The 12000-nt window shown below is 45.2% G+C and overlaps 2 protein-coding genes and 1 long non-coding RNA gene across 4 annotated transcripts in view; 2 read left to right on the forward strand and 1 right to left on the reverse strand.

Annotated features, from left to right (window-relative positions):
- Nucleotides 1-12000, reverse strand: part of LOC309563616 — a 166314-nt gene that overhangs the window by 105506 nt on the left and 48808 nt on the right. The gene's annotated exons all lie outside the window — the stretch shown is intronic.
- Nucleotides 1-12000, forward strand: part of LOC309563612 (pulmonary surfactant-associated protein D-like) — a 103814-nt gene that overhangs the window by 41397 nt on the left and 50417 nt on the right. The window lies entirely within an intron of this gene.
- LOC309563611 (large ribosomal subunit protein uL10-like) lies at nucleotides 9875-10922 on the forward strand. The gene has a single exon (XM_082268114.1). It carries the CDS (start codon nucleotides 9960-9962, stop codon nucleotides 10905-10907), a length of 948 nt encoding a protein of 315 aa, XP_082124240.1. The 5' UTR covers nucleotides 9875-9959; the 3' UTR covers nucleotides 10908-10922.

Here is a 12000-nt window from a genome sequence, read left to right on the forward strand (position 1 = left end):
AGGGGGCTTCCAGATTCCGATAAGCCCCCCACCCGCAGACCCACACAACCACACCCTAAAGCACCCTTCCCAGGTTGAGGGCAAGCGGCCTAGTATGGTTCAGGAGGAGGGGGGCTCACTTGCCCCCCCCTTTCCTTAGCCTGCCAGGCTGCATGCTCAGATAAGGGGCTTCTATGGATTTTCGGGGGCGACCCCATGCCTTTTTTTTTTACATTTTGCCCTGGAAATCCCTTAAATTCTATACCAGACCCAACAGGCCTGGTATGGATTTTGGTGGGGACCCCACAAAATTTTTTCCCTAATTCTGTCATGGGGTTTCCCTTAAATGCCATACAAGACCCAAAGGATCCCCCCAAGCTGTTTGTTTTATTTCAATAAATTGTATTGAGGGTTTTCAGAACATAAAAAAGACAGTTTATTCAGGTAGGATGTTCCAATTCTGAATAATGTAATATTAAGAACATAGCTGCAAGGTTAAATATAGAGATTGTTAAATTTAACAAACAGGTAGAGTCAAATATTAAGAAGAACCAATGGACGGAGATGCCATCCAAGCTTACAAAACATCTAATCACCCCTGATGGGAGTTAACTGTGATCTGGTGGGGGCAAAACCTGCCCTCTCCCTCTGTTCTTTTTGTTTTTGTTTTAATGTTTTTTTGTTTTTGTCTTTAAAGAGGTTTATTGGGCATATATTAGGTGTACTCTTCAGGACGAGGCAATCATATATCCTTGAGTAACACCTGCTGTTATAAGCGAGTCATTAGATGCTTCAGAAACATCAGATAATATCAGGGGGTGAATGAGGCAGACATGTAAATCTCAGATATTGAAATAGTTAAGTAAAGAATTGTGTACCCCAACCCCACTTAGAGCGGGACTACGTAAACATGGCACTTGTGAATCAGGAAAAAGTTATGGGTCGGTTATAGCAAAGTGTGTCCTTCCTGAGTGAAGGGAGGTGGGGGATATGGGGAAGGAGAACATGGGAGGAAGAGGAAAGGTGGAAAAGGGAGAAAAAGAAAATAAAAGTGAGGGGGGGGGGGAGGGAGGCTGGTATTGGCATGTCGGTCAGTATTTTTGGATCATAGCCTTAAGAGGGTTGTAATAAGATTTTTTTGGGGGTGATTCTAAAGTTCAATATGGTCTGTATTGTAAAGTCATGTTGAAAAGATTGAGAATAGGGAAAGGAGAGTGAGGGGAAGTTACCTAACACCGTTTCCTTGTATGGTTTGAATTCTCTTGTCCTCTGTTCCCTTCTTCTCCCCCAGGTCCAACTCTTATCAGCTTTAGAGTTTTAGTCACTCATTATCCTGGAGAATTCAGCTGATTCTGTAAAATTCTGCCAACAGGCCCATGTTTTGTTGAATCTGGTGGGGGAATCACGGGCCTGGTTAACTAAATCCTCCATTTCTGCATTTTTCTAACGCGTTGCAACCATTCTGCTATTTTTGGGGGGTTTTATCTTTCCAATGTAGCAGGATGCACATTTTGGCCGCATTAATGAGGTGAAGGGTCAATGATTTCTGATACGCTAACTGTGGGAGGGATGAATGATGAAGACGATATTGCGCTGGGGTGTAATCCGGGGAGTAGGAGGGGATGCTTTGATGTACTTCTCTCCAAAAGGATTGTATTATTGGACAATCCCACCAAATGTGGAGTAAGGAACCAGGATCTAATTTGCATCTCCAACAAAGAGCTGAGACCGAAGGGTAGTATTTGTGAAGTTTCGTTGGGGTTTTGTATCATCTCGGGTAGATTTTATAACTGTTTTCCTGCACAGAGACATTCATTGAGCATTTATGGATGTGGGAGTAAACATTCCAGTCCTCTATCGAAAGGTCTAGAGCTAGATCTCTTTCCCACTTTTGACTAGCTCTGTTGCATTTGTGATCACAATCAGAAAACATGAGAGAGTATAAGTCAGAAATCAAGTGTCTTTGTGATTCTGACCTAGTACATAAAGCTTCAAAAAGGGTGTGATCTCTGTACTATATTGACAAAGGTTTAAAGCTGTTTAGAAAGTGTCTTATTTGAAGATCGGTATAGAAAGGGATGGTTCTATCTGGTAATCGTGTTGATAAAGCGCTGTAGCGTAAGAGTTTGTCCTTATTAAAGAAGCTTTCAGCACTTACAGATAGCTCAGAATCAGGGTTACTAAGAGGAGAGTTCGGGATGCCAGGGGGGAACTCAGGGTTATGATTTTTTGGGGTTAGCGGACCTGGGTAGGAGGAGATATTCAGTTTTGTATTGTGGGGCCTATTAGAGGATGATCAGAGCTCTGTTTAGGGATCAGACTTGTCCTAATCCATGGCAAGTGATGGACTGGGATCTGCGAGAAAGAGTCTTCTATGTGCACCAATGCTTTTGTATGGAGGTGGACATGCCAATCTATTATCCTTGCAAGGTGACAGGCCCAGCAGTATTTATGCAGGTCTGGAAGGCCAATGCTACCTTTCTATTTGGGGGTTGAGAGTTTATCCCATCCCAGACGTGGGTGTTTGGAAAGTCAAATGAAGTCGGTGCATATTTGTTTATACGATGTGAAAAATGAAGCTGGGATTTTGATTGGTAGGGTCTGCAACAGATAGAGAATCCTTGGGAGGATATTCATTTTGATAATGGCTGCCCTACCAAACCACGAGAAAGGGCCGGATTTCCACTTCTGTAGATCTTGTTGGATGGTTTTGAGAATGGGGGGAAAGTTTATTGCATAAAGGTCTGATAATTTGACAGGAAGTTGCACTCCAAGATATTATAGAAGGTAACAACAAAGATGGGAGGGGATAGAGAACATCCCTGGTGTGGGCCTGTAGATATGGAGAAGGCGTGCGACAAGTGGCTATTTACATGAACTCTAGCAGAAGGTGATGAGTATAAAGCAAGTTGACCTCATTCAAAGTCCCAATTTCTTTTCCTTGTCTTTTTATGTATTTAGGGATGGAGGCAACTGGACATGAAAGGTGGCAGACCATATTCTTTTTGTTCTGATTTAATTGGGTGGAAGTCACCCATGTTTTTTATGGTCTGCCACACCTTGTTTTTATAACTCTACAATTTATTAATTATTAAATTCGTATCTTTATAGTAATTTGTGTATAATCAAGCCCTTCCATTATCCAATCTGGAGTGGGAGTCTTTTGGTTGTTGCGGGTCCCTTGTTCCAGGGCTGCGATGGATGGCCAGCCGCTTCTTCCTCTCGCCTGTCTCTGCTCGAGCACCTGGGCTGAGGGCAGGGCGTCACGCCCTCTATCGGCGCCATGCTGGGTATGCCAGGTGTGTGGCGCCCTGCGGCGTCATATAACCGTGGCAACCCTTTGTTCTTCATCTACGCCAGGGGCGGTATGCAGTGGCGTCACTAGGGTTGGTGTCACCTGGTGCGGTAAAACATGGTGTCACCCCCCCCCCCTATATTTGGGCCGGGCAGCAGCTCAGCGTTCGAGTTTTTTGAAGCAGATTGCGACGGTCAATAAGGCCTACAGGGTAGCAGGTTAGGCACTTCCTAATGGCTCAGTTCCTAGGAGCAGTAACAGATAATGGCTGACAGGCCATCCTGCCAGACCCAGCAAAATTGCAGCAGTGATCCCTCCGGTTATACGTTCGCTTCCTCTGGGTTAACCAGGCTGACTTTGGTCAGTAATGTAGCCCATCTGTACCCTGGCAGTGACACAGTCTTTCTCTCTCTGGTAGTGCTGGGCAGTATGGCTCTCTCTGACTAACCCCAGCACAGTCCTCTTTATGGTGTAGCACTCACTCCCTCAGCTTTTTCCCAGGTTCCCAGTCCTCAATCTCTCCCCCTAGCAGAGTGCATTCTGGGGGCTGTGGTCTGCTCCCTGTGGACAACAAATGGGGCCACCAATCTTCCGGGACTACATGTCCCATGATGCCCCCTAGTCTCTTCTGATTGGCCCTCCGCGATGGCCAGCGTGAAGGGAAACAGACCGGGCAGTAAGCTGGGCGGCAATCAGATGAGAGCCGCTCTCTCTTCTCCTGCACTGCTGACAGGAGAAAAGAGGGGGGAAGTGGGGAAGATAAACTGACAGCCCGCAGATCGCTACCTGTTCTCTGGTGGACTGAGCGAGGAAAAGAGCCTGTTGTCACTGCTTAATCATACCTCCCTACTTTGTGTAACTCAGTGTAGGGGTAAGGAAAGGGCAAAATTCCTCCCACATACAAGAGATGGTCAGAGACTACAGACATGATACAAGAGACGGTCAGAGACTACAGACATGATACAGGAGACAGACAGAGACTGCGGACATTATACAGGAGACGGTCAGAGACTGCGGACATTATACAGGAGACGGACAGAGACTGCGGATATTATACAGGAGACGGACAGAGACTGCGGACATTATACAGGAGACAGACAGAGACTGCGGACATTATACAGGAGACGGACAGAGACTGCGGACATTATGGAGACGGACAGAGACTGCGGACATTATACAGGAGACAGACAGAGACTGCGGACATTATACAGGAGACGGACAGAGACTGCGGACATTATACAGGAGACGGACAGAGACTGCGGACATTATACAGGAGACGGTCAGAGACTGCGGACATTATACAGGAGATGGTCAGAGACTGCGGACATTATACAGGAGACAGACAGAGACTGCGGACATTATACAGGAGACGGACAGAGACTGCGGACATTATACAGGAGACGGACAGAGACTGCGGACATTATACAGGAGACGGACAGAGACTGCGGACATTATACAGGAGACGGACAGAGACTGCGGACATTATACAGGAGACGGACAGAGACTGCGGACATTATACAGGAGACGGACAGAGACTGCGGACATTATACAGGAGACGGACAGAGACTGCGGACATTATACAGGAGACGGACAGAGACTGCGGACATTATACAGGAGACGGACAGAGACTGCGGACATTATACAGGAGACGGACAGAGACTGCGGACATTATACAAGAGACGGTCAGAGACTGCGGACATTATACAGGAGACGGACAGAGACTGCGGACATTATACAGGAGACAGACAGAGACTGCGGACATTATACAGGAGACGGACAGAGACTGCGGACATTATACAGGAGACGGACAGAGACTGCAGACATTATACAGGAGACGGACAGAGACTGCGGACATTATACAGGAGACGGTCAGAGACTGCGGACATTATACAAGAGACGGTCAGAGACTGCGGACATTATACAGGAGACAGACAGAGACTGCGGACATTATACAGGAGACGGACAGAGACTGCGGACATTATGGAGACGGACAGAGACTGCGGACATTATACAGGAGACGGACAGAGACTGCGGACATTATACAGGAGACGGACAGAGACTGCGGACATTATACAGGAGATGGACAGAGACTGCGGACATTATACAGGAGACGGACAGAGACTGCGGACATTATACAGGAGACGGACAGAGACTGCGGACATTATACAGGAGACGGACAGAGACTGCGGACATTATACAGGAGACGGTCAGAGACTGCGGACATTATACAAGAGACGGTCAGAGACTGCGGACATTATACAGGAGACAGACAGAGACTGCGGACATTATACAGGAGACGGACAGAGACTGCGGACATTATACAGGAGACAGACAGAGACTGCGGACATTATACAGGAGACGGACAGAGACTGCGGACATTATACAGGGGTTGTTTGAGACTGGGAGCATGCTTCTGTAGTGTACAAGAGACTGGATGCATAGTACATGGTATATTACAGCAGCACTCTCCTAAATGTAAAATACTGTTGAAGTTCAATTTTTTTTAAGTTAAAAAGAACATGGATGATCCCTTCCAGTGATAAAGTGGCAGCAGTGGAAGGGTTACCTGCAATTTATCTGTCCCAGCTTCTCTTATCCTGACGGAGAATGCCATTCAAGCAGCGTGGTGTGCCTCCTCCCCCCTTCTGCTCTGTGTACAGTCAGGAAAGGAAGTAAACATCACAGCAAGAAGGGGAGGGGCGGCTTCAGTGTACTCCGAGTCCGTACACAGTGACAAGAGAAGACTGCAGGCAGCTGGAGAGACGTCCCGGCCAACATACAAAGTGTTGCCGCGGCGTGTAGACAACCCGCTGCCTGCACACGCTGCGGGCATTTCAGGAAGGTTGGGAGGAGGTTCAGGCTTAGGTGGTGTCACCCCTCTGGCGGGTGTCACCCGGTGCGGACCGCCCTCCCCGCACCCGCCAAGTGACGCTACTGGCGGTATGTTCTGACCCATATCCGGTCTGACTGACCGGATGTGGGAGGTACATTTTCCGTCCATATATACATGACGCTTGCATGGCGTTGGCGTGGACTCACCTTTGCATATCGGAGCATGATGCTTGGACCTGTTCAGTCTTCATCTTCATTAGTCTTCCTTGAAAACTCCTTCACTTAATTGAATTGGCATTCCTGGTAATATCTTCCCATCTAGCTTTTATCTCTAGTTACTTATGCACTCTTTTGAGCACTACACTTTTGGTTGATATAAGCATGGGATGCTGGGGGGCATTTGTGAATAACTTTTACCACGATCTTCTTTTACCTTTCTCTTTCTCTCTTAGTATTCCAACTGGCACCCAGCGCCTGTCAATTGGTTTCTTTCTCTTCTCCCCTTTCTCACCTCTCTGCATATCTTTTTTTCTCTATTTTCCTAATTTAAGTTTATATGGATGCAAGTCCTTCCCCTATTCTTCTTGTTTCAGTTTCATATGGATGCACTAGCTCTACGTACTATTTCTTGGCACTTTTTACTAGGATGGTATTTCGTTGGCTGTATTCCCGGCACCTTGCCTGGGCTAACTTGTCTAAATGATCTTACTTGTCTACCTATATGAATTTTGAGATTGATTTTCCCCTTTTAATGACCTAATACATACATATATATATATATATATATATATATATATATATATATATATATATATATATACAGTGGGTACGGAAAGTATTCAGACCCCCTTAAATTTTTCACTCTTTGTTATATTGCAGCCATTTGCTAAAATCATTTAGGTTCATTCTTCTTCCTCATGAATGTACACATAGCACCCCATACTGACAGAAAAACACAGAATTGTTGACATTGTTGCAGATTTATTAAAAAAGAAAAACTGAAATATCACATGGTCCTAAGTATTCAGACCCTTTGCTGTGACACTCATATATTTAACTCAGGTGCTTTCCATTTCTTCTGATCATCCTTGAGATGGTTCTACACCTTCATTTGAGTCCAGCTGTGTTTGATTATACTGATTGGACTTGATTAGGAAAGCCACACACCTGTCTATATAAGACCTTCCAGATCACAATGCATGTCAGAGCAAATGAGAATCATGAGGTCAAAGGAACTGCCTGAAGAGTTCAGAGACAGAATTGTGGCAAGGCACAGATCTGGCCAAGGTTACAAAAAGATTTCTGCTGCACTTAAGGTTCCTAAGAGCACAGTGGCCTCCATAATCCTCAAATGGAAGACGTTTGGGACGACCAGAACCCTTCCTAGAGCTGGCCGTACGGCCAAACTGAGCTATCGGGGGAGAAGAGCCTTGGTGAGAGAGGTAAAGAAGAACCCAAAGATCACTGTGGCTGAGCTCCAGAGATGCAGTCAGGAGATGGGAGAAAGTTGTAGAAAGTCAACCATCACTGCAGCCCTCCACCAGTCAGGGCTTTATGGCAGAGTGGCCCAACGGAAGCCTCTCCTCAGTGTAAGACACTTGAAAGCCCGCATGGAGTTTGCTAAAAAAAACACCTGAAGGACTCCAAGATGGTGAGAAATAAGATTCTCTGGTCTGATGAGACCAAAATAGAACTTTTTGGCCTTAATTCTAAGCGGTATGTGTGGAGAAAACCAGGCACTGCTCATCACCTGTCCAATACAGTCCCAACAGTGAAGCATGGTGGTGGCAGCATCATGCTGTGGGGGTGTTTTTCAGCTGCAGGGACAGGACGACAGGACGTTGCAATTGAGGGAAAGATGAATGCGGCCAAGTACAGGGATATCCTGGACAAAAACCTTCTCCAGAGTGCTCTGGACCTCAGACTGGGCCGAAGGTTTACCTTCCAACAAGACAATGACCCTAAGCACACAGCTAAAATAACGAAGGAGTGGCTTCACAACAACTCCGTGACTGTTCTTGAATGGCCCAGCCAGAGCCCGGACTTAAACCCAATTGAGCATCTCTGGAGAGACCTAAAAATGGCTGTCCACCAACGTTTACCATCCAACCTGACAGAACTGGAGAGGATCTGCAAGGAGGAATGGCAGAGGATCCCCAAATCCAGGTGTGAAAGACTTGTTGCATCTTTCCCAAAAAGACTCCTGGCTGTATTAGATCAAAAGGGGGCTTCTACTAAATACTGAGCAAAGGGTCTGAATACTTAGGACCATGTGATATTTCCGTTTTTCTTTTTTAATAAATCTGCAACAATGTCAACAATTCTGTGTTTTTCTGTCAGTATGGGGTGCTATGTGTACATTCATGAGGAAGAAGAATAAACCTAAATGATTTTAGCAAATGGCTGCAATATAACAAAGAGTGAAAAATTTAAGGGGGTCTGAATACTTTCCGTACCCACTGTATATATATATAAAAAATATATATATATATATATATATATATATATATATATATATATATATATATATATATATATATATATACACTTTTCAATTTTTTTTGGTCCCAGCGTGCCTCCAATGCCATTCCTCGGAGTGCTGCCTTTGAACTCTTGTTTCTCACTTCACATATGGTTTCCTTCTTCCTGCTGCCTCCCCCCCTCTTATGCTGGGTGTTGTTCATGCCTCAGCCCCGGGCCAGGCGCTCTCCGGATCGGACCCACCCTCCCTTTCCAGGATTGGATTGTGTTGTTTTTTTAAACATATGATATTACTCAAGGTAGTGTCTTTTCTACCTATTTTTTTCTTTTTCTATTATACTACAATTCAATTATTCCTAAATTATACCTCGTTATAACTTAGATTATCAATTTCAGATATACAACCTATATTTAAGCTCCTGATGAATGGACGGAGGTCCAAGAAACGTGTCGAGCCTACAATAACTCAGATGTTTTTCCAAGTTTGATACAATTAGAGACTGTGAGCCTACAGAGAGCATGATGTCATATTGAATTTGTTATACCCCCTTGAGATCTATGTTTGATCCTTGTAATATTGTATTTATTCTTATTTAATATGAATTTTATAATCTACTGTATGTCATTTCTCTGTATGTGTCCTTATCGGTTGTATATGTGACTTTTTTAATAAATGTATTTGTCCAGTTGACCTCATTCAAAGTCCCAATTTATTTTCCTTGTTTTTGCAAGTATAAAGTTTAGCATATGGTTTCGGAGGCCAAGGGCTTTCAGTGCCCAGTGTCATGAAGTCCCAAGCCACTCTGTTGAATGCCTTCTCCACATCTCCAAGCTGTTTTTGCCCAAATTTTTTTAAATTTACATTTTCTTTTTAAATATTTTTTTTTAAATTCAGCTCTTAGCAAGGAATCCTTAACAACCTATTGACTGTGCGCTCGACTGGTGAACATCCCGCTAAGTGCCTGAGAAAGTTCAGGTGTTAGGCAAGTACCTGAATGGGCGATGTTTAGTTTCCAACTCGGCCCAAACCATTCGCTCATCCCTAGTGGAAAAATTGGGCCCTAGGTGTTGGTGGTGCCTGAACACTATAACCCCTCACAGTTACTCTTGCTGGACACAGGAATGGGCCCTGCTGTTAAAAATGTGATTAAAAAATGTTTAAATTACATGCACCTGTCAAACAGGTGCAGGGAAATTGGGTGTTGGTGGTGTCTGAACACTGTACCCCTCACAGTTACTCTTGCTGGGCACAGGCATGGGCCCTGCTGTTAAAAATTAGAAAAAAAAAAAAAGCTCTTTCGCTTTCCGGAGCCCTAGCGTGAGGTCAGGTCTTTAAACCCTTTTTGTGGCAATCCTTGGAAGCACTGTCAAGATGCCCAGGGAAGACAGGGCGACATGGAAGTCCAACTACTTTCTAAAAATCATTCAACTGCTGGATGATTACCCAAAATGTTTTATCGTGGGGGCGGACAATGTTGGTTCAAAGCAAATGCAACAAATCCGTATGTCCCTGCGAGGAAAAGCTGTTGTCCTTATGGGAAAGAACACCATGATGCGCAAGGCAATCCGTGGTCACTTGGAAAACAACTCGGCTCTGGAGAAGCTTTTGCCTCACATAAAGGGGAATGTGGGCTTTGTTTTCACTAAGGAGGATCTCACTGAAGTACGAGATATGTTGTTGGCAAACAAGGTGCCAGCTTCTGCTCGTGCAGGTGCCATTGCCCCCTGTGATGTCACAGTGCCTGCTCAGAACACTGGTTTGGGCCCTGAGAAGACATCCTTCTTCCAGGCTTTGGGAATCACCACGAAAATCTCTAGAGGAACTATTGAAATCTTGAGTGATGTACAGCTAATTAAGACTGGAGATAAAGTAGGTGCCAGCGAAGCCACCCTGCTGAACATGCTCAACATTTCCCCCTTCTCTTTTGGTTTGATCATCCAACAAGTATATGACAACGGCAGCATCTACAGCCCAGAGGTTCTGGATATCACTGAAGATGCTCTGCGTACTCGCTTTTTAGAGGGTGTTCGCAACATTGCCAGTGTCTGCCTTCAAATTGGATATCCCACTATTGCCTCTATACCTCACTCTATCGTCAATGGGTATAAACTAGTTCTTGCTCTTGCTGTGGAAACAGATTACAGCTTTCCATTGGCAGATGAGGTCAAGGCTTTCTTGGCAGACCCATCAGCCTTTGTGGTTGCTGCTCCTGCTGCTGAGACAGCTGCTGCTCCGGCTGCTTCAGCTGCACCAGCCAAAGAGGAAAAGGAAGAATCTGAAGAATCCGATGATGATATGGGCTTTTGGCTCTTTGACTAAGTTTGTTTTAGTCTGAAGTCTCATTAAATGCTTACATCTTTAAACTCAAAAAAAAAAATAAAAATTAGAAAAAAAAAACTAATAAGATGTACCTGTCAAACAGGTGCAGAAAAATTGGGCCTTGGGTGTTGGTGGTGCCTGAATATTGTAACCCCCCACAGTTACTCTTGCTGGGCACAGGAAGGGGCCCTGCTGTCAAAAATTGGGGGGAAAAAATTGCATGCACCTGTCAAACGTGCAGAAAAATTGGGCCTTGGATGTTGGTGGTGCCCTAAACCAAAAACATTGTTTGAAGCTAGCATGATCAAGATTCAGAAATAGGATAGGCAGCATAGGCAGTCTTCAAGGGATCCCATATCCCTAGCAAATTCAATCAGTGACATCAGCATCAGGGGCTTGATAGCTGCTGTTGATCCAGGACTGATTCATTTTGATAAATGTCAGTCGGTCAATGGAGTCTGTCAATGGAGATGCGCACTTTTATCCATCACAAAACCTCCAGCAGCACTGAATGTCAGTTCGGAAAGCACGCTGGAAGCAGGACAGGCCAGTAGCTCGATTGCATTTTTGAGCAAGTTCTGGCCAGTGATCCATCCTCAAGACTCAGTAACCCAGTGGATGCTCAGTTGGAAAGGTCCCTAAGTCTGCTCTTGCTCCTAGATAATCCTGCACCAAATGATGCAGATGCTGCTGATGGTTGCTTAAACCTAACAGCCCTGGGCGCTGAGGAGTAAAGAATTGTTTAAAGACATCGGTCAGCCGGCCGCCTTATCCACTGCTCCTCCTTTGACAGAACAAAGCCACAGAAACACGTTGTCCAGGAAATGGTAACCTCCCAGTGTCTGAAAAGGTGTTACACAAATTTTTCTTCAAGGCGTCCTCAAGATGTTTCATCCTCTGCTCCCTCTGTGAAGGCAGGCTGAGCTCTGCAACTTTACCCTTGTAATGGGGATCAAGAAGGGTTGCCATGAATCCTCGGGTCCTTTCGCAGGCTTTGCAGAATCAGGGAGCTCATGCAGCGTAAGTTTGAGTAGGCATGAGATTTTGAGTCCCATGGGTCACTAAGGATGGCGTCAGGACTAACCTCTCCCCA

Source organism: Pelophylax lessonae (genome assembly GCF_965119305.1).
Source record: "Pelophylax lessonae genome assembly, chromosome: 9".
Classification (NCBI taxonomy): domain Eukaryota; kingdom Metazoa; phylum Chordata; class Amphibia; order Anura; family Ranidae; genus Pelophylax; species Pelophylax lessonae.